General features: G+C 37.5%; 1 protein-coding gene across 9 annotated transcripts in view; it reads left to right on the plus strand.

Moving 5' to 3' along the window:
- Positions 1–22,132, plus strand: part of OXCT1 (3-oxoacid CoA-transferase 1) — a 142,776-nt gene that overhangs the window by 12,210 nt on the left and 108,434 nt on the right. For all 9 annotated transcript variants that reach the window (XR_013532663.1, XR_013532666.1, XR_013532662.1 and 6 more), the window contains exons 4-7: positions 9,837–9,972; positions 13,162–13,311; positions 17,362–17,468; positions 19,652–19,712. Coding sequence is in view for 3 of the 9 variants with exons in the window: in XM_035291619.3 (XP_035147510.1) it covers positions 9,837–9,972; positions 13,162–13,311; positions 17,362–17,468; positions 19,652–19,712 (454 nt within the window). In the remaining 6 variants the exon portion in view is untranslated. The remainder of the gene's footprint in view (positions 1–9,836; positions 9,973–13,161; positions 13,312–17,361; positions 17,469–19,651; positions 19,713–22,132) is intronic.

Here is a 22,132-nt window from a genome sequence, read left to right on the forward strand (position 1 = left end):
GTTCTGTGAAGAAGGTCATTAGTAGCTTGATGAGGATAGTGTTGACTCTATAAATTACTTTGGGCAGTATGGCCATTTTTATGATATTGATTCTTCCTAACCATGAGCATGGGATATTTTTACATCTGTCTCTGTCCTCTCTTATTTCCTTGAGCAGTGGTTTGTAGTTCTCCTTGAAGAGGTCCTTTACATCCTCTGTTAGTTGTATTCCTAGATATTTTATTCTCTTTGTAGCAATTGTGAATGGGAGTTTGCTCATGATTTGGCTCTCTGTTAGTCTGTTATTGGTGTATAGAAATGCTTGTGATTTCTGAACATTGATTTTGTATCCTGAGACTTTGCTGAAGTTGCTTATTAGTTTCAGGAGATTTTGGGCTGAGATGATAGGGTCTTTTAAATATACAATCATGTTAACTGCAAATAGAGATAATTTGACTTCCTCTTTTCCTAATTGAATACTCTTTATTTTTTTTTCTTGCCTAATTGCTCTGGCTAGAACTTCTAATACTATATTGAATAGGAGTGGTGATAGAGGGCATCCTTGTCTAGTGCCGGATTTCAAAGGGAATGCTTCCAGTTTTTGCCCATTCATTATGATATTGGCTGTAGATTTGTCATAAATAACTTTTATTGTTTTGAGATATGTTTCTTCAATACCTAGTTTATTGAGAGTTTTAACATAAAGGGCTGTTGAATTTTGCCAAAGGCCTTCTCTGCATCTATTGAGATGATCATGTGGTTTTTGGCTTTGGTTCTGTTTATGTGGTGGATTATGTTTGTAGACTTGCATGTTGAACCAGCCTTGCATCCCCAGAATGAAACCTACTTGATCATGATGGATAAGCTTTTTGATGTGCTGTTGCAATCAGTTTGCCAGTATTTTACTGAAGATTTTTGCATCTATGTCCATCATGGATATTGGCCTGAAGTTTTCTTTTCTTGTTGAGTCTCTGCCGGGTTTTGGTATCAGGATGATGTTGGTCTGATAAAATGATTTGGGAAGGATTCCCTCATTTTGAATTATTTGGAATAGTTTCAGAAGGAATGGTACCAGCTCCTCTTTTTACTTCTGGTAGAATTCGGCTGTAAACTCATCCGGACCTGAGCTTTTTTTGGTTGGTAGGCTATTAATTGCTGCCTCAACTTCAGCCTTTGTTATTGTTCTGTTCAAGGTTTCAACTTCTGCCTGGTTTAGGCTTGGGAGGGTGCAAGTGTCCAGGAATTTATCCATTTCTTCCGGGTTTACTGGTTTATGTGCATAGAGTTTTTATAGTAATCTCTGATTGTAATTTGTATTTCTGTGGAGTCAGTGGTGATATTCCCTTTATCGTTTTTTTATTGCATCTCTTTGATTCTTCTCCCTTTTCTTTTTTTATTAATCTGGCTAGCAGTCTGTCTATTATGTTGATCTTTTCAAAAAGCCAGCTCCTGGATTTCTTGATTTTTTGAAGGATTTTTTCTGTCTCTATCTCTTTCAGTTCTGCTCTGATCTTAGTTATTTCTTGTTTTCTGCTAACTTTTGAGTTTTTTTTGATCTTGCTCCTCTAGCTCTTTCAATTTCGATGATAGGGTGTCGATTTTAGATCTTTCCTCACTTCTCTAATGGGCATTTATTTTCTATAAATATCCCTCTAGATATTGCTTTAAATGTGTCCCAGAAATTCTGGTATGTTGTGTCTTCGTTCTCGTTGGTTTTGAAGAACATCTTTATTTCTGCCTTCATTTCGTTGTTTTTCCAGTCGACATTCAGGAACCAGTTGTTCAGTTCCATGAAGTTGTGCAGTTCTGAGTTCTAATTTGATTGCACTGTGGTCTGAGAGACATTTTGTTATGATTTCCGTTCTTTTGCATTTGCTGAGGAGTGATTTACTTCCAATTATATGGTCAGTTTGAGAGTAGGTGCCTTGCGGTGCTGAGAAGAATGTATATTCTATGAATTTGGGTGGAGATTTCTATAGATGTTTGTTAGGTCCACTTGGTCCAGATCTGAGTTCAAGTTCTGGATATCCTCGTTAATTTTCTGTCTGGTCGATTTGTCTAATATTGACAGTGGAGTGTTAAAGTCTCCCACTATTATTGTGTAGGAGTCTAAGTCTCTTTGTAGGTCCTTAAGAACTTGCTGGCCAGGCGTGGTGGCTTACGCCTGTAATCCCAGCACTTTGGGAGGCCAAGGCGGGCGGATCATGAGGTCAAGAGATTGAGACCATACTGGCCAACATGGTGAAACACCGTCTCTACTAAAAATACAAAAATTAGTTGGATGTGGTGGCGTGTGCCTGTAGTCCCAGCTACTTGGGAGGCTGAGGCAGGAGAATTGCTTGACCCTGGGAGGCAGAGGTTGCATGAGCCGAGATCATGCCACTTTACTCCAGCCTGGTGTCTGGGGACGGAGCAAGACTCTGTCTCAAAAAAAAAAAAAAAAAAAAAAAAAGAAAGAAAAATAAAAAAAGAACTTGCTTTATGTACCAAGGTGTTCCTGTTTTTATTTTTACAAAATTGTAAGTCATCAGCTCTCAACAAATAAAGACTTCAAGGATTTTACATTTTGAATCACCAAATTGGCATTTTAGACTATTACAAAAGCAATTTAGAATAAATAGCATAGATTATTTAGGAAATAAAGCTGATGCTACATTTGTGCCTACTTTTCCTTTTCTGTTTCTACCTGGAAGACTGTCCCTCCTTTTCCCTGTCTATCCATATTTCTCAGGATTAGATTTAAGTTATATATCCTAAAAGTATCCTTATCCAATTACAGAAACTTTTCTAGTCTTTATTGATCTTGCCTCTTTTCAAGTCCTCTTAGAGACTTTTAGCCTTTTTTTGTATACTGAATTTTACTTATCTTTGATACATATATTACATTACCAATCTCCTTTATTTATAGTACTTTTTTATTCCGTACTATGCTGAGCCTGTAAGTCTAAATCTCAGTTACTGTGTTTTGGAGGGGAATGGGATTGTAGAAATCATCTGTCTCTTGATTAACTGACTTTTCAGATCATCTGAAAAGAGAGAAGTAGCTTGTTTACGACAACTCGATAATACTTAAACATATCTTATGCCCTTTAATTTGACTTTATTACAAATACTTTTGATTATCAGCATTTTCAGTTTCCCAGATAGCTTTATGCTTATAAGGGATACTGCAGATTAATATAAATTTTTTGATATGGAATAGGTGCTGTTACATTGAAGGCTAAGAAATCTGATCATAAATATTTACCTACATCTATAATTACTTGGATATATATATATATGGAAAGAGAGAGAGAGAGAGAGAGAGAGAGAACTCTACTAGTCAGGTATAATAGTGTTTAGAGAGCCCAATGGTCAGTCTGTCACTTTAAAATGTCTGGTTCTGCCTGTTAAAAGTAAAATTTCGATGCCGCAAAAGAAATAGCACTCAAAGATAATGTCCTGTCGGCAAGGCAGTTTATAGAAAGGTGCAGAGCAGATGGATGGAGCAATGAGCAATGAGCAATGATGGCCGCTGCACACTTGGACAAGGGGGAAAGTACTTATGCCTGACGGGGTCATCCCTACTGCTGTGTCGTCCCCTATTGGCTAGGGTTAGACCACAGAAACTAGACTAATCCTGATTGGCTATTTTAAAAAGAGAAGGAGGTCCAGGCTGGAGTGGCAGAGTGGATGTTTTGGAGGGAGGGTCAGTTACAGGCATGTCAGAGCAGGTAGCCAGGGGTGATCAGGTTACTGGGATGAATGAGGATGGAGCCTGGGGAAGGGGGAGCAGATGTGTACTACTGATAAAGTAGTGGAGAAGGTTGTTTACTGGAATTAATCAGTATGTCAGTATGTTCAGCTCTCTTACTCTTTAAATCTCTATTTTAAAGGAAATTAAACTTTAAAATAGAGATTTAAAGAGTAAGAGAGCTGAACATAATGACATGTTGATTCTTTGAAGAGAAACTTGGGGTTCACTATAACATGCACCAATGACTTTGAACCTCGAGATAAAGGCAGTGACCCTTCTGCTGTGCCCTTGTTCCTTGTTGAGGAAGCTGCAGCTCTGAAGGAGTTAACAGTCAGATGTAGGCCACGAGCTGATTATGAGCATTCCACAGGATTTAGTTATTTTGTCTGGGAAGGGCTAACCAATTCCTGGGATGTATACTTGAATTTCTGTGCTCAGCTCATGAAATATTTCATTTGTCACATGTTATTATAGTAGTCCTCCCTTATTTGAAGGGGGTATGTTCTGAAATCATGGCTAATACTCCACTCAATTGCTGTCAATTCAAACACATTTCTGTTTCTCTTCCACCCACAAATTTAATGTGTTTTCCATCTTAACTAAGCTCTTCTTATGCTCTGTGGCTATAACTTTTGCAGTTTGAGGTATGACAGCAAAACTAGCACATATTTTTCTCTTTCTTTGAAATTTCATGGATAAATGACTTATTCTTAGATCTTAGCAATCACAGCATACAATTTTTCTTGAAGTTTAACCTTTACCCTTTCACTTAAAGGAAGCATTTTACAGCTTCTTTTTTGGCATATCCAAGCTGCCAACGCCACCACTCTTGTGCTTTGGGGCCTTATTAAATACATAAGGGCTACTTCAACACAAGCACAGCAAATACTGCGACAGTCTATGTGATCACCATCACAGCTACTGCGTGATTAACAGGAGAGTAGTATATACAGTACTATATACAGTAGTAGTATAGACATGCTAGACAAAGGGAAGATTCACATCCTGGGCAGGATGGAGTAGGATGGTGGGAGTTCATCACGTTACTCAGAATGGTGCATAACTTAAAACTCATGAATTTTATATTTCTGGAATTTTCTATTTAATATTTGTGGACTGCAGTTTACTGGGTAATTGAAACTGCAGAAGGTGAAACTGCAGACTGTGGCGGGGGAGTAACTATATGTCATAAATTAGCCTTATATTTAAAGCTGGCATTTTCCTTTGATACTCTTAATATATTAAATATAATTATCTAATCCAGCTTTAAGTATATATAAAATGAAAAGCAAACAAAGAAATACAACTTGATAAGTGATTGCAAATTTATTTTTATTTACCTTATTCTGACGAGAATTACCAATTAATGAGATTTCAGCAAATCAGCAAATTAAATTTCAGATTCAGAACATGAAAATATTTGCAGAGCATTGCCTCCTATACAGTATCTTTTTGCTTTACAATAATGTGTCTCATTAATGATTTCTTGGCCTTAGACTTTTTCTAATCACCAAAATGTTTGAAACCCAGGTTTGTTGTGATGCAGGAAAAAGATCAAATCTCTCTTTAGTATGCTAAAAAATGTTGGCTACTAAAGGAAAGCAATCTAATGTGTTTGAAAGTCTTATCAGCATTGTCTTTAGTATTAAAGAGCTGTAAGATGCTTTAATATAATGTTTCTATTAGAAATGTTCCTGATTTGCAAAAAATCGCATCTTTTTTCTTTATCTTGTAAACCTTTATAGTTAAGAGACTTGTCTTACTTATTTTTTATCATCAGTGTCTGATAATAGGTAAGATATACACTTGCCAAATTTGAACTGTAGAGTATGTGGCAAGAAACACACTCATTGTAATCTATCTGACAGCATTTGCAAGACCTGAAGAGCTGGTCTGATGGTGGCCTGGGGGTAGCGTTCTCTGTACTGCTTGATTGCTATGCTAGGATACTAATCCAAAAACAAAGCAAAACCCATGGTAAACAGTGATTCCCAGAGCTAAAATAAATGAATAAAAGAAGTAATCTCCAAATAGAACCAATTTAAAATACGTAATGGATTGAAAAGCTGAAGAGATCTAGAAGACAGTGGTTAGAAAAACTCCCACATCACTAAGTGACCAACTATATTCTGGCTTTAGTATGGGCCTGCAGGAGTTTCAGATATTTAAAACCTCAGAAAGCAAAATGAACCATATCCACCTTCATGGATTATTTCATTATGACTTTATTAGTCTGGGCTGCAGAGGATATCAAACGTAATTGAATTTCCTGAGTAGTTGAGGAGTTTACCAAAGGGAGCCTTTTCAATGGAATGGTCAGGGCTGAGGAAAACATGAGTAATAAAGAACCCTGGAGTTTGTAATGGAGACAATAACCAGCTTCAGGTCTGAAGGAGTGAGGGGAGAGAGCTGTTAGGACCTGGAAGAAAGCTTTATGGAGGGAGTTATCCAGTGGGCTGTAACTTCTCAGGGAGGGAGCCAGAGGAATATAAATACCAATATTTTCCCCTCACCCCTATCCTCCTGATGGTGCCTCCCATTGGGGGAACCTAGTCAGAGTGGCTGAACCCAATCAAAGGGATTTTTCAGAGTAAAATCAAAGGTCTCCAGAGTACCTGCAAGGTACCATGTGATCAGATGCTCTTTGACATCCCCAACCTCACTCCCCACATTCTCGTTTTTTGCTCACTTCTCTTCCTTTCCTGGCCTCACCATCCCTCCAACATACTCACATATCCCACCTGGTGCCTTTGCACTGGCCTTCCTTCTTCTCAAACTCTTCTTCCAGACATCTACATGGCTCTGCAGTGGAGTTGAATTTGTGGGAATAGAATTGTGGGGACCTAGCCAGGTATTAGGAGTAAATTAAAAACTCAGAAGGCATTGTGTGCCTTGAGAGTAATGGGGAGACAGCTCTAGAACAACAGAATCCTTAGGCATCTTGTGACCTCTAGTGGACACATATTTGTAACTTGCAGGGAATTCTAGCTCAAAAGTATACTCTTAAATACTTAGGTTACTTAGGCATTAGTTTTCTTTTGAATCAAGTGAGAATAAGTCATGCAGCTATTTCTTTTATACCCATGGTGGGTGGGAAATCTTATCAGATTCAGCACTTGGAGGCTGGGGTTGCAAAACAAGTTGAGTAGGAGGTTCACAGTTACCTGTTACCTAGACACTCTGAGGTGTTCATTGTGTCAGGAGTGCCTGGGGGAGGAAAGAGGTTTGGAAATAAAATTCTGAGAATTGGGAAGAAATCAGCTGAGCTGGAACTGTCGCTTGTGGGTGTGAGGAGTGAGAGTAGAGAGTGGAATGAAGTTGGGAGGAAAGGTGGTATAGGGAGAAGTGTCAGTGATTTGTCACATACTTAACACCCCTCCAGATCAAATCAGTGGGTGTCACTAGTGCCCCTTAATTTTCCCTGACCAACTTTTTCTATATTCCATCACCAAAGCCAGAATTCTGGACTGGGTCTGCAGCTACATCAGGATGGGCAACAAGTCTTGTGAATTATTTCCACCTAAGACTCTCTTGGTTTCTCTCTTCTCCCTTCCCATTCCCACTACTTTAGTTCAGACTCTAGATCTCCCTGCCTTTCATCTTTCAATCTTTCCAACTAATCATATTGTTAAACTTTTTACAAGGCCTTCCTATTCTTCAGGGTGAAATCCTAGGGCTGATCACAACCAGCCCTGCCTCCTGCCCCTCCTGCATGCTGTTGCTCTCAGTTCATATTCGAGGCGCACTCAACATGTAGTTTCCTCAGTGCATCTTTGCAAAGCTGTCCATCTGCCCGTTTCTCTCCACACCTCTACCTCAGACTCTGCTCTCAAACTGTTTTCTTTTTTCTTATGTCTGTTCAAGTGCTACCTCCTTTAAGACTTTTTCTGTTCTCTTTCTCAACAATTGGGTTCTCCATCTTCAGTGTTAATACTTAATGCATAATTCCCTTAGCATGTTCCTCCTTCTGTTGTAATTATAGGTTATGTGTTTATTTTCTCAGTTTCAAAGCTGCTGAGGATCAGGTCTTATTTATAGTTGTAGCCTCAGAGCCTGACACAGGGGTAGAATAAGCATTCAATAAGAGAGTCTTAGATGAATGTACTGTGTAGATGACACAAGCTTTGTAGGGAAGGAACCATCAGAGCACTAAAAGAATTAGGAGGAAGAGATTGTAAATAAAGACTCCTGTTTCTAGGAAGCACTCTGGTCCTTGTCACTACATTTCCATCTCAAAAGGCTTTATTGAAGCCTAGTATGGAGTAATATAGAAAAGTGAGCATCTCATAAATGCAGTTTGATGGAGTTTTACAAGCTGCACACCTATCTAATCAATGCCCAGATAGATAAATGGAACATGACCAGTACCCCAGGAAGCTCTTCCTGCTCCTTGAGGTCACTATGCTCTTCTCCCACTACCAATATTAATCATTAGCCTCACCTTTGATCCTTATAGATTTATCTGATTTTGAACCTAATATTAAAGGAATATTTCAGTATGTACTCTTGTGTCTGGCTTTAGCTCAACAATTGTTCTGTGAGATTCAGAACAATTGTTTTGCTAATGGTTATAGATCAGTCATTCTCACTGCTACACCCCACTTCATTATCTAGTGTGCTAAAATTATCTATTCTGCTGATGACATTTGGGAGGCTCCAACTTTGGCCTAATGAACAGTGCTGCTGTGAATTTTCTTGTTCATGTCTCGCAGTGAACGTAAGTATGCATTTCCTGTTGGTTATAGACCCAGAATGTAATTGCTGACCCATAGCATACAGATATATTCAGCATTAGTAGATACTAACAGGTGTTCCAAAGTGGATGTTTCAGTTTACATTCCCCTTGGCACATGTGAGAGTTCTGATTGTTTCATTTTCGTTGAGGCTTGGTATTTTCTTTTTTTTTTAGTCATCCCTTCATGTTTGTGGTGATGGCTCATCATGCTTTTTGCCATGTGTTTTGCTATTAAAAATATTTTGCCATTAAAAAAATTTCACCAAAAATATTTCATCATTAAAAGATATTTCACCATTAAAAAATTTCACCATTAAAAAATATTTCATCATTAAAATATTGTGCCATTGAAAAATATTTCGCCATTTAAAAAAGCTTAAGGTCAAGTATTCTTATAAATGTTTTATTTCTCTAGTTGGTTAAAATATTTCTGACTCTTGAATGGAAGATGATCTTCAGTTTTTAAGGTAACTGAATGGAAAAATAATTCATTCAGTTATCTGTCTTGTTACATTGACTTGGCTTGAAATTCTAGGCATATTTTGCTTTGAAAAATAATAGAAATAAAGAAAGGCATAAAGCTGGAGATCTTCACCCAATGAAAAAATAAAGTCAAGACTGTGTATACCATTTCTAAGAATAAATTGAGCTCCAGCTTTAAAATAATAAAGATATTAAACTATAGTATACTATATATAACAGACACAGTATTATTGTTGCCACGTATACTCTTCACTGGCTTGGGATTAATTATGTTTTGTTTTGGTTGTTTTTGTAAGACTGTTGAAATGTGTAAATCTTCTTGAACAGCATATTTATGATATAGGGAAAATGTTCATAGCTATTTATAATTTGGGTTCACATTTCAATGAGTATGTTAATCTCTCTTAAATATCAGAATGCCCCTCTCTCCTTTTTAGAAGGGAAAGAGCTTCTCCATCCAAATCTTCCCTTTGGGTCAGTATATTGCCACTGCATTTATATATTCCTTCAAAGCATAGGACAAGAACCAATTCATCTCTTTGCTTATCTTCTAACTCAGAATCACTCTGCAGCAGTGAAAATAATGGAAGGTGTGGGGTAAAACTGTAGGGTTGACATAGATGTGAATATTGACTGTCTGTCCCTTACTGCCCAAGATCTTGCTCTGTGCACTCCCCAAGTCCCCACCCCAAATCACTTAAACTTCTTGAGTTTTAGTTTCTTCAACTATAAAATAAATGGATAGCCACCTTGCAAGATTTTTGATGTTATGGGACACTGAGAATGTGGATTAAATGCCTATCAGACAGAATTATTTTTTAATGAACAGTTTTATCTCTTTAAAATGTTACAGTAGTGTTCTATCAGATGTTCTTTGGTAAACTCCCTTCATTTTCTTTTCAGGGTTGACAACTTTGGTTTGGGCCTTTTGCTTCGGTCCAAGCAGATAAAACGCATGGTTTCTTCATATGTGGGAGAAAATGCAGAATTTGAACGACAGTACTTATCTGGTGAATTAGAAGTGGAGCTGACACCACAGGTGAGATTTGCTTTTCTTTTATAATCCTAACTTACCTTAAAAATTCCTTTTTTCTCCCTAGAAATTTCTTTATGCAAGAGGGGTAAAGCAGAGGGAATACTACCTTGCCAAACCAAGGAATTTTGTTTCTAAGTTACACCTGTTGATTGCTAGAGAATTAATATTTTCTTCCACTGTCTACCAAAAAAAGAGCTATTTCTAATAATGATATCCAGGCTGCAAGATAAGATTTTAAGTTTGGCACTGTAATGTGTATCATGCCAGAAGCATGCAAAAGGATTTCTTACTCTGTCACCCAGGCTGGAGTGCAGTGGTGTGATCTTTGCTCACTGCAACCTCCACCTCCCGGGTCCAAGCAATTCTCCTGCCTCAGCCTCCCAAGAAGCTGAGATTACAGGTATATGCCACCATTCTCAGCTACTTTTGTTTTCTGTAGTTTTAGTAGAGACAGGCTTTCACCATGTTGGCCAGGCTGGTCTTGAACTCCTGACTTCAAATGATCTGCCTGCCTTGACGTCACAGGTATGAGTCACTGTGCCCTGCCAATTTCTATGAATTTTAGAATTAGAATTCCTGAGTGATCTGGTCTTGCTTAGACACATCAGAGTGAAACCCATGGAAGGTGCATCTACTACATATGAGTAAGTGCTGGGATCAGAACCTAGGTTTCCAGCGAGCAGATGTTTCTACAAAGCAAGCGGTTACTAAATTAATCTAGTGATTTTTCACTCATTTTCTTTATCATCTCGTAACTAATTGGAGTTATTCATAAAGGAAAACTTTTTGAAGCCTGTAAGTAAAACAAAGATCTACAGTTTTCTCTTCTTTCATTTTTGACATGCTCTGCTCTCAGCTCTTGAACCAAGCCACTCCACTTTATTTTAGTCAACAGAAAATATTGCCACTGAATTTGCCAAGTAATAACATAATATAATACATTTTCAAAATTAGTAATTAATTTTGAAATTACTGGTATATTTGTCTGGAAAGCACGCATAGGGAACTATTCTGAGTCTCATGTTTTGCAGCCACACCTTGTCACTCTATAGCACTGTTACCTGTATATACCATAGCATTGTACTGGGGTTGGTATTTATTCAGTTTTCTGTTTTTTGAAAAAAACAAAAACAAAAAACCAAAGATGTCTTAGTCTGCTCAGGCTGCTATAACAATATATTGCAAATTGGTGGCTTAAACAAAAGTTTCTCACAGTCCTGAAGGCTTGGAAGTCCAAGATCAAAGTGCTGGCCGCCAATTCAGGTCCTGGTGATGTCTCTCTCCTTGGCTTGCAGATGGCCGACTTCTCACTGTTCTTCATGGCAGAGAACATGCATACTCATTCTTTGGGTGTTTCTTCTTGTAGAAGGACTAGTCTTACTCGATCAGGGCCCCACCTTCTCGACTTCCTTCAACCTTGATGACCTCCTTATCGGCCCTATTTCAATATAGTCACATTGGTGACTAGGAGTTCAACATGAATTTTGGGGAGAACACAGTTCAGTTCATAGCAGTGTTTTTCACATTGTAGGTATTCTTTGGGTTTTGGAGCTATTGAAAATTAACCTTTTGATTATCCTTGGTATCTTTTACATTACTTCTTATTTGTCCGAAGGTATGTACATCGTTGATTTTTTTTTTTTTTTTTTTTACAGTTTTCTTTTTAGGCTAAGGGAGATCAGTGTCTCCTTCTTCAACTTAGTGGCCCATTAGTAAACACTGGCTCTGGCAGCTTATTTTGCAGTCTGATGGCCAGAAGGAGCAGAGTTGATGTTGGGGATCAGGACTTCTTTGGTGGGTGAGGGTAAAGAGCTGGTGGTACCTACAGAAGGCCTATCTGCAGAAATAGTCTACTTTCAGGCCCTTAACTGATATGACAGAAGGAGTGTATTCAGGGAGGGCAGATATAAAAAATATTTTAAGGCAGGGGGTGGTGTTATGGTAATTTTGATGATTTAATTTTTTGTGAATGTTACTAACTTCACAATACAAGGTAGAGTCATCTCTTTCCATTGGCTAGATAATCAGTTATCTGGAAGATTTTTGGTTATATCCCAAGTCTCACTTTACCCAGAATATTCCACCTACTTGAATGACTCAGTGTCTCAAGTCCCAACTGTTAGTTTCTTCTTTGAGTTGGAAACTTAGGGTCTGGTTAAAGTAGAAAACAGTTTTTCAGGTTGGGACAATTTGAACACACCATTAGTAATACCATGAGCCAATTCTTTTTTTTCTTCAAGAGACAAGTCTCATTCTGTTCCCCAGACTGGTCTCAAATCCTGGCCTCAAGTGATCCTTCACCTCCCAAAGCACTGGGATTTACAGGCATGAGCTACGGTGTCCAGCCCCAATTTTTAACTACTGACTAGCCAGTCCGTTTTCTAGTGAGACTGTGATGTAACAAGTCTATAACAGTAGGCTTCAGTGTTAGGAAGGGTGTCAAGGTTCAGGGCCAGAGTTGATTCCTTAGGGGAAACCTGGGTAGAAAATCAGTTGAGGGTGAGAAAGCTAGGGAAACTAGTCTTGAAATCACTGGTACCTAGGAAGAAGAGTCACCCATGAGAAAGACAATGAACAAAAGAACATACAAAGAAATTTTGCTTGCAACTATTTCTGCCCTGGAACAATTTGATGTACTCTTGATTTTTAAAAACCAACTTACTGGTATGCTGTATTTTTCACTTAACTTTGTTTTTTTTCTTAGATAATTTGTAGATAAAAATATTTATGAAAATGGTTTAAAGTAAGCTCTAAAATTTAAACATTTTACATTATTAACTTGAATAAAATTTAGGCCCTAACTATGTAGAACATGAAATAAAACAAAATTTAATTATGTTACTGAATGTGTATAACTAAGGTTTCATAATTCAGATTTTAAAATTGACTTAGAATATCAAAAATAGACACATTTAAAATACGTCAAGAGATCATTGGGAGATCTGGAAGCTGAAAGCATGAGTATACAAATAAGCAGTTACATTTTGAATGTGGATTTAGAATGGATCTAGAGGGGCAGTAACTTCTTAAAATTTATCTTCTAGCATACAATATTAATGAAATACTCATGCTAATGTACAATGCTAGCTACTTTGTAGACTTATAAGAGAGTAGAAACCATGTCTAAATGTTTGTGTCCACATATAGAAGTGGGCTTAGCGAACTTATAGGGTGTTGGTTGCTCACTTGTAGGGCACACTTGCAGAGAGGATCCGTGCAGGTGGGGCTGGAGTTCCTGCATTTTATACCCCCACAGGGTATGGGACCTTGATACAAGAAGGAGGATCGCCCATCAAATACAACAAAGATGGCAGTGTTGCCATTGCCAGTAAGCCAAGAGAGGTAAGAAACGCTCCTATCCAGATAACACTGGGATCCTTCTTTCCATGTGGGATTCTGGGCGAACTCATTGTGCAAATAAGTGTAAAAGCACCTCTGTATGAGAAATAGCACTCATTCCTTTTCATAAATAGGCGAAATTTCTAGATAAATCTAGGGATCCACTAGCATTTAGATCACATAGAGAAACTTGAATAAATAAGGAAGAAAAAGTGTAATCCACATATGATGTACTAGACAAGGTTAGTTACTTGAACTGATTTTATGGTAGGTTTTAACAAATTGAGAAACACTTAGAATTGCTGATTGTGCTTACATGGAAAATAGAGTAGTTGTGATATGCATGCTAGCAGACTCTTTGTGCCCTTGCCCTTCCTAAAGTGACTGTAGGAAGAAAAAAACAAGGAAATAATATGTTTGTCTGAAACGTTGAAAAGTAACTGTTATGATAGAATGGAGAGTTCATAGGATCACTTTTTGTTTTGTATCTTGGACACATTTGAGCTTTTGATGAAATAACCTACTTCTGTTTAAAGTGCTGAGTAGGATGGGGTACATTTATCATAGGCGACATCACTTAACATATTATAGAGTAGAACTTCAGATAAAGGTATTTGAGACGCTCAGATTTGAGATAATTTCAAAAATTACACTGGCCAGTATTTCATTATGGTATTTTTTAATATCTTTCCATTCTCTTTTCCAGATGGCCCAAGAGAGTTAACACAGGTTGCAGAAATGCTGTACTTATCTCTGGGGAAGTGAACATAGTAAATCAAGGGATCTCTGGTCACTTTTCGGCATATGGGGTTGGTGGCTCTGCCCCTCCCATTTTGAGGGAAGATGGGAGGTCATTGAACACGTCCTTTGCTGTTCAGTGTTGGTCTCCTGCCACATCTTCCATCTAGAGCTTTGTCTTTCTGTTAAGAGTGCTCTATGTGGATTCAAAGCTTTTATTAATGTGTTTCTTATGTTATCTTTTTCCTTTACTGCCTAACTAAGTTAAAAAGGCTTCTTGACAAAGTGAAAGACAGGAGCCAAATTATTAAAATGAATTGTAGTAGTATGTCATAAAGGTTCTCAAAAAACTTGCAATAAATACTTTGATAGCTCGCTAGAAGTTGTAGAATTAATTCACTTCAGGAAAATATGAGACTAGCATATTTATTGGGTTCATTTCTGCCTGGAGTCAGGTGCCTCAAATTAGTTGTTTTGTAATTTGTCTGAATTCCCTAGGAATATGATAGATACTTTGTTAATTCTTAGCACTTTTTAATTTTTTTACTTATAGTAAGAAGAAGTGAGTTAATTTCTAAATTAATGATATTTATTGAAGTCTTACTCTTTGCCAGTCCCTGGTCTAAGCACTGTGATAAAATGATCTAGATCAAGTCCTCCTACTAGTGGAGGATTGACAGTGAATGAATAAATACATAATGTCTATAGTAGAAGTACTACGAAGACAAATCAAGTAGGTTAAGGGCAAAGAGAATTATCATTGGCCAGGAAACTGGTAGATTCCAGACTGGTGGCCAGGGAGAGCTTCTTTAGGGAGGTGATACTTGGTAGAGACCTGACTAAGGTAGGAGAAAGAGGCAAGTGGAGATGAGAGGGTTCGTGCTCTATTTAGAAGGAAGAGTAAGTACAAGGTGCCGAGATAGCTACAGGCTTGGCATGTTTCGGAAACAGGAGGTGGTAAGGCTGGAACAGCACATAAGGCAGAGAGTGATAGGGATGGAGAATGAAGAGAGGCAGCAGCCAAATTCATGTACAGTTTGGATTTTACTGAACATAGTGGGAAGGCCATGGAGTTTAGAACAGGGGTGAGAGTGATGTAATTTGAGTTATCTTTTGTAAAGATCTGTTGGCTGGTGGTTTTTATTTTTATTTACAAGCAGGGAGAGAGGGTTTAGGAGGCTGTTGTGTTAATTTAGATGGGAATGGAAGGTGGCTAGACCAAGGTGGTAACAGTGGAGTTTGAGAAAAGTGGTTAGAATTGGGGTAGTGTTGATGGTAGAGCTAACAGGATTTGCTGGTGGATGGGTGAGGGGTGTAAGAGGAATCAAGCATAGTGTATAAGATGAGTGAAGCAAAATGGGTGAAACACAAGGCTAATCAAAGAGCTCTGTGTGGGACATGGTACGTTTGAGCTGTCCGTTAGACTCTAAGAGGAGGTGCTTAGTAGACTTCAGGACTTCAAGACAGGGGAGAGTTTAGAGTCAGGATGGAGACTTTGGAGGCATCAGCATATAACATTTAAATCTATATACTAGGTGAGTGTCTAGGGGCTGAGTGCAGATACAGACCACTTCTTTGACATTTAGAGATTGGGAAGTGAAGGAGCAACAAAGAGAAATGGGAAAGAGTGACTAGAAAGTGAAAGAGAAACCCAGGTACATCTGGTGATTTGAAAGATAAGGGAAATTTTAAAAAGAAGAGGGAATGATCAACTGAGTGTGAAGACACAGGTAATACAGGGCCTGGAAATTGACATTGGATTTGCAAAAACAGAGGTCGCTGGCAACCTTAAGGATTATTCCTTTCTGGAATGGAGGGGATGAAAAATCTCACCAGATTCAAGGAAGAACCAAAAAGTGAGCAAGTGGTGACTATGAAATTCACAATTCTTTCAAGTGAGTGTAATAGCTAGTTTGACAAAATCAACTCCTTCCACATTTTTAAGTTTTAGTAAAACTAACAGTAATAGCTGGTGTGTAGACACATCAGGAAATCATGTAACTGGAATATAAAAGAAGCCTATTTATTGATTCTGCCTTGCATTTGCATATATTTACTCCAGTTTTCTAGATCTTTATGTAAAATACTCAACTATCATCGTTGGTATTTACAATGATTTTTAAAATACAGAAGCCATTAAAAAGTAACTATATTGGTATGTGGCTCAGAAATATCTTTCATATAATTTATCTGACTTCATAATAATAAGATCCTCATTAATCAATTATTCCCTAAGTTCATTAATCTTTTTTCTAGCAAGAAACTCGGTTAATATCTTTAAAGTAGCTTTTATTTAAGAAAGGATTTGTTTCAAACCATAGTTGAAGTAAATGTACTGAAACTTTCTATAGCAGCTTTCTGTAAAACGCACGTATCTGTTTTTCCACTAGGGGGTGCAGTAGGGATGAGAATGGAGTTCTGCGTTCACATGGCTCCATCTTGCGCAGTGATGGAGTGTGGCAATGGATGTTTGTTTTAATTTCCGGAGATAAACCCTCAAGAATCAAAGAACGCGATAGCAAGACAGTTTTGCTTTATGTTCTTCCCCCAAAATTTGTAGTATAATTAAAAGGCAATAAACATAAATAAAAATCAATATCATTCCCTTAGACCAGTAATATCAGAAGAGTAGATAGGAGCAAATGTAACATTCACAGTAGCAACAGAAACCACTAAGTACCTATAAATAAACCTAAGAAAAATATGCAAAGCTTGTATGGAGAAAATGATGAAACTATTGAAGGAAGTCAAAGAAAACCTCAGTAAATGGAGACATATACTATGCTCATGGGGGGTAAGATATAGTGTGTTGGTTTTCTCCGAACTTACTGATTCTGTGAATCCCATTTGAAATCTCAACAGTTGATTATAGGTTAATGAGGATAGCTGAATGATATATTTTTATAACTGTTTTATGTACAAAAACAATACATAGGCCATTTTATGCAAACTATTTTTTTCCAGGGGAGAAGGAAAGAGGGACTATTTTTCATATTGATTATTTAAACTGTACACACAAAATAGTAAAATGAAAATAGTCTATCCCTCAGGCTTACAGAACTTTCATTTCCTCAAATGCACAAGTTTTCTCTTGTTGCTGAATCTGCTTGTCTGTTTTCTTACCTCCCCTTTGACTACTTTGACTAAGTCCTGCTTGCTTAACACTGCTTATCCTTGAAGTCTCTGAGATATTTTTCCCTCTGAGAAATTTTCCCTCACTAGACTTGTATCCTCATTATCTACCTCTATCAGAGTGTCTCTATCGCAATCAAGACCTGTGCAAATACCTGACGATGCCTTCTCCCCCTCCTGCAGGTGAGGGAGTTCAATGGTCAGCACTTTATTTTGGAGGAAGCAATTACAGGGGATTTTGCTTTGGTGAAAGCTTGGAAGGCAGACCGAGCAGGAAACGTGATTTTCAGGTATTGTGATAGTTTTAAAAACACTCATACATGTCAGCAACTCTATCTTTTCTAAATTATGATTATAAAAATGGATGTCAGAGTGAATTTGCGATTTAAAAATTTATTTTGGAAATGGCCCAAGATCATACATGCCCATGTGCATTGCACATACATCGGTGTGTGCAGGGCTGCTGGTATGTCCACTTACTTGTAGGAGTCTAGTTTGGACTGGTTGATATCCATGCTGCACTGCTTGTTAAATATTTGAATCTATATGCCCTTTTATATATGCACATGCAATTGTTTTTCTCCTTGTATATTTTAGTTGCAAAGACCATTTACATGCTTGGAAAACATGAGTCACACAATTTTATTTAGTTGATATTGTAATTTACATGTATTGTTTTAAAATGTTGTCAAAGTTAATTTGATATTCTGAAGAGATACTGCCAATAATCATTAGTGTTAGTCCTTTTTCAGTTCTTTTGGTATCTCCTAGGAAATGCTTACAAATGTCCTATCTGAAAAATTGATTAACCTTTATAATACTGAACTTTAAATCCTCAGTCTCTGGTTAGCCACAGACTTGATAGATTTTAAAATCTTTTGGTTATTCTAAGCATACTAATATTGGACTTACAGATTTACATAGTTTTTTGAGGATTATGAAACCCTTGAGTATACACTTAAGAGTTTTCCAAAATGTTTAATCTTGAAGAGTTTACCTATTAGATTACAGAAATCATTGTTTTTCCTCCTATTATCATTGGCTGCTTTCAATTAACAATTTTTTAATCTTTAGCAAATGCAGCTTTGGTGCAATCACAATTAAGTTCTAAGTGATACTCTCATATTGCTTTTTATTTCTGAAGAAGTTATGTGATATTAATGCTCTTTGATTTCTTTGATTTATGCAGTTTTTTTAACATACAATGAATTTTGGCAATAACAAGACATTTTCCATCATCTTTATTTGACACATTTGTGTATTATTTACAAATGCTTAGTTGCTTTTTTAAAAAGATTAACAAAATTGTATATTAGTAAGCAGAAATGAATTATGGAAAATATTGCCACATTTATTCTGTGCTGCAGTGCCTGGCTCTGGTATCTAAAGGCTGCACAAGGGCTATTCTAGGCACTGATTTTATTCTGGTGGTTTAGGAGTTCTGGTTTGAAATGAAAGCTTGCATCACCAATGGTCAAGTGACCTTGGGACTGACTTCACATTTAGTGGGACAGCTGGAAGAGAGGTCTGACTAGGTTATTCAAGTGGCGGACTTGGGACTTTTTTTGCCTCTGACCATTCTGCCCTTGGAGCTTTTGATGCCTGGATGTCTAGTGGGATCTAACCCAGCAACTTGTGAAAGTTCACGCGTACTCCCTTCTCGAGGACGCTCCTATTCCTGTATGCATCCTTCAATCTGAACAAAAGAAATACTGGTGGCCCCAAAGAGCTAGTAAAATATACCTGTGACTTGCTTCCTTCTACCAAAGAAATTCTGCTGGCAACCTATATTCCCAGAGACAAAAAACATATTTTAACTTTTACTGTTATTGAGGAACATCAGAGTGCAAAACCGTCAGCAAAATTGGCACCTCTTAGAAATTTTTACACCTCAGGGTCTGATGTGGGTGTTGTACTTTCAAAAACTTCATCAGAAAATGATTCTCCAGAATGATCTTTATAGGTGACTCACAAATTACCAATGAATGTTTCATTTAGTTTCAGCAATAGCCTTCTTCTCTTCAATAGAGAATGTAATTACTATACCTTCTCATGTGAAGCATTTGCTACTTTTCCTTTCTTAATGTTTTAATGAGAGCAAGTTATTGAATGAAATATTTAACTGATAGGGACAAAGCATACTTGTTAAAAGATTAAGGGAAACTAACTTCAAATAAGATATATTTATTAGTATCCTTTTCAAGCATGTAGCTATATGTTGAACATGAAAAATAGTTCCTCTTTCTCTCAAGCCTGTTCAAAACTATATACATTGAATAAAATAGTTATGATTTTTAAAAATTTATGAGCTATTTATGAAACTTTATTAATGGAAAATATGATAAACTCATTTTGGAAAGATTCTTAGATTTTTAGTTCATAGAAATCCTAATCTGTAAAATCTTAAAGCTGACAGAGATACTTATTTTTGGTCTTTTCCCCCCACTTTCTTATCTCCCTCACCCCAATGTAGGAAAAGTGCGAGGAATTTCAATTTGCCAATGTGCAAAGCTGCAGAAACCACAGTGGTAGAGGTAAGAGGTTATTTTTGAATTCTTCGTGTTAATTATCTAACTTGATGTTAAGTATTAGTTCAAGAAAAAGTACCATAGTTCATTTGTTTTCTGGACAATAATGACAGTTTTTTTGTTTTGGAAATGGAACCATTCTATCTAAATATATAATAGTTAAAATTTTGCTGTAACTTCAGCTTTCTTGTTAGCAAGGATGCTCTCTTTGTGAATCAAGCAATGGGACCAGCTTATAAAAGTCCTTGGATCCTTAAATGAAATAGATCTCCTTGAGTGAAATTCCAAGATGAATTTATGTATATAGAATCCCAGGAAAATAGTAAATGTGTCAGAAGAAGTTCATGATCTTACTGCGATAGATTCTGTGACTTCTTTAAGGGAAGAGGGTTACACAAATGACTACTTTGATGTGGTTCCATTCAGAGCAAATTCAGGCACTGACTGTCCTTTGGGACTTCTGCAGCCTTCCCAGGCTTGGTGATCTGGGACAGAAACAGGTGCTTATAGCAAAACCATGCCATTTTGGTTGTAACATATTGAACCTCAAAGAAGTCTTCAAATGATTCTTAATTTGAGGCTTTGGGGATCACCTAGAACTGAATTTTTGTGGGAGTTTGAGGTAGTTTTTCCTTGGGAGGGCTTTATCCCTGTTGGGATCTGGAATTGAAATGCATAGGTTCCTGATTTTTCTCATAATGGCAGGTGTTGTATGTGGTGTCTTTTGATTCATTTGTACAAGGCCACGATGCTGTTTCATGAAGGCAGTACCGTGTATTTTGAAAGAATCACATGTTAGAGTTGTGTATCTTTCTTGGAAAATGAAGTATGCTATTTTAAAGTGCTGAGGTATATGTTACTTTCAACCGAGGCATGGTGGTTTTATTGGAATGGCTTAACTACATTCAGTACATTTTCTGCATTTAAAATGGATAATGTGGCTTATACTTTCTGCGTAATCTGTCTTTAATTTATTTATCCATCTTAGTTACCTGTCCATGGCACACAACTATAGCATTACTGAGAAACGGACTACAATGTAGCTTAAAATAATAGTTTTATACCCCATTGACTTCATGTATTTCTGCAAAACTGTCAGAAACCAGTATTTCTTCCCACGGTACAGAGGGGCATTATGCATTATCTGGGGTGACCTTCTCTTTAAAACTTTTTCCTATTACAATCTGGCTCCTTTCAGTTCATTTCATTTCTTATAAGAGCAGAAAGTAACCTTGTGTTGAAGAATCATTGTAGGTATTAGGAAAGAGAGGCTCTCTTTTGTCCTAAGGAGAGAAAAATCCTTTAACTGAATCTGCAAATGTAATAAAGGCTGCCCTTCTGTGTCCCAGAACAGACATCTCTGATGGATCACAGAATGTTTTCTGGTAGGCTCAGACATACATCAGGGTCTCTTTCAATGCAGTGCTGTGGGCAACCACTTCTAAAATTCTCTACACTGTGTAGTATGGTAGCCACTAGCCACATTAAATTAAAATTATTACATGGTGGCTCAGGCCTGTTATCCCAGCACTTTGGAAGACTGAGGCAGGTGGATTGCTTGAGCCAGGTGTTCGAGATCAGCCTGCACAGCATGGTGAAACACTGTCTCTACAAAAAAAAATACAAAAAATTAGCCAGACGTGGTGGCATGTGCCTGAAGTCCCAACTACCTGGGGGCTGAGATGTGAGGATCACCTGAGTCCAGGAGGTCAAGGCTTCAGTGAGCTGTGACTGTGTCACTGTGATCCAGCCTGGGCAACAGAGTGAGACCCTCTCTCAAAAAAAAGACTGAGAAATTGAATTTACATTTATACTAGTCCCATATCAAGCAAAGCTACATGTGGCTAGTGATTACTATACTAATCAGTACAAATAAACATTATAATCACAGGAAGTTTTATTGAAGAAAGCAGGATTAGAAGGCTCAAGAAGAAATCTGTCATCCTAGTTTAGGAACATAAGCAAAACAGCTCTTTGGACTACAGGATTCTTGTAAGCCTAGCCCCGACACCTGTTCATAGTAGAAACATATAGTATACATAGTAGAAACATGACTATAGACTGACTTGTAAGAATTGTGCTCACAAACATGGAAAATAATTTGGAATTGGGGTTAGTGCCTATATTGGGCATTTTCTGGTACGAAACTCCATTTGGGCTTTGTGACTTGTATTCCAAGTCCAGTGAGTTCCTTGGACCTCCGGCCCCCTGTTCTGTGCTATGCCCTATGCACTCCGTTACCTGCACCTGCCTCCAGGGTTCTATGACTTTTCAAGCTCTATCTTGCTTTCTTTTATGGGGGTTATAGTGCAATTGATGATTATGAGCTGGTCTCTGAAGTACAGCATTTAAGAGGAATCTTCAGAGATTGTTAACTGCATATTCTTCTGCATGCAAAATGCTAATAATGATAGCTAGTATTAATC

Source organism: Callithrix jacchus, chromosome 2, assembly GCF_049354715.1.
Source record: "Callithrix jacchus isolate 240 chromosome 2, calJac240_pri, whole genome shotgun sequence".
NCBI classification, from domain to species: Eukaryota; Metazoa; Chordata; class Mammalia; order Primates; family Cebidae; genus Callithrix; species Callithrix jacchus.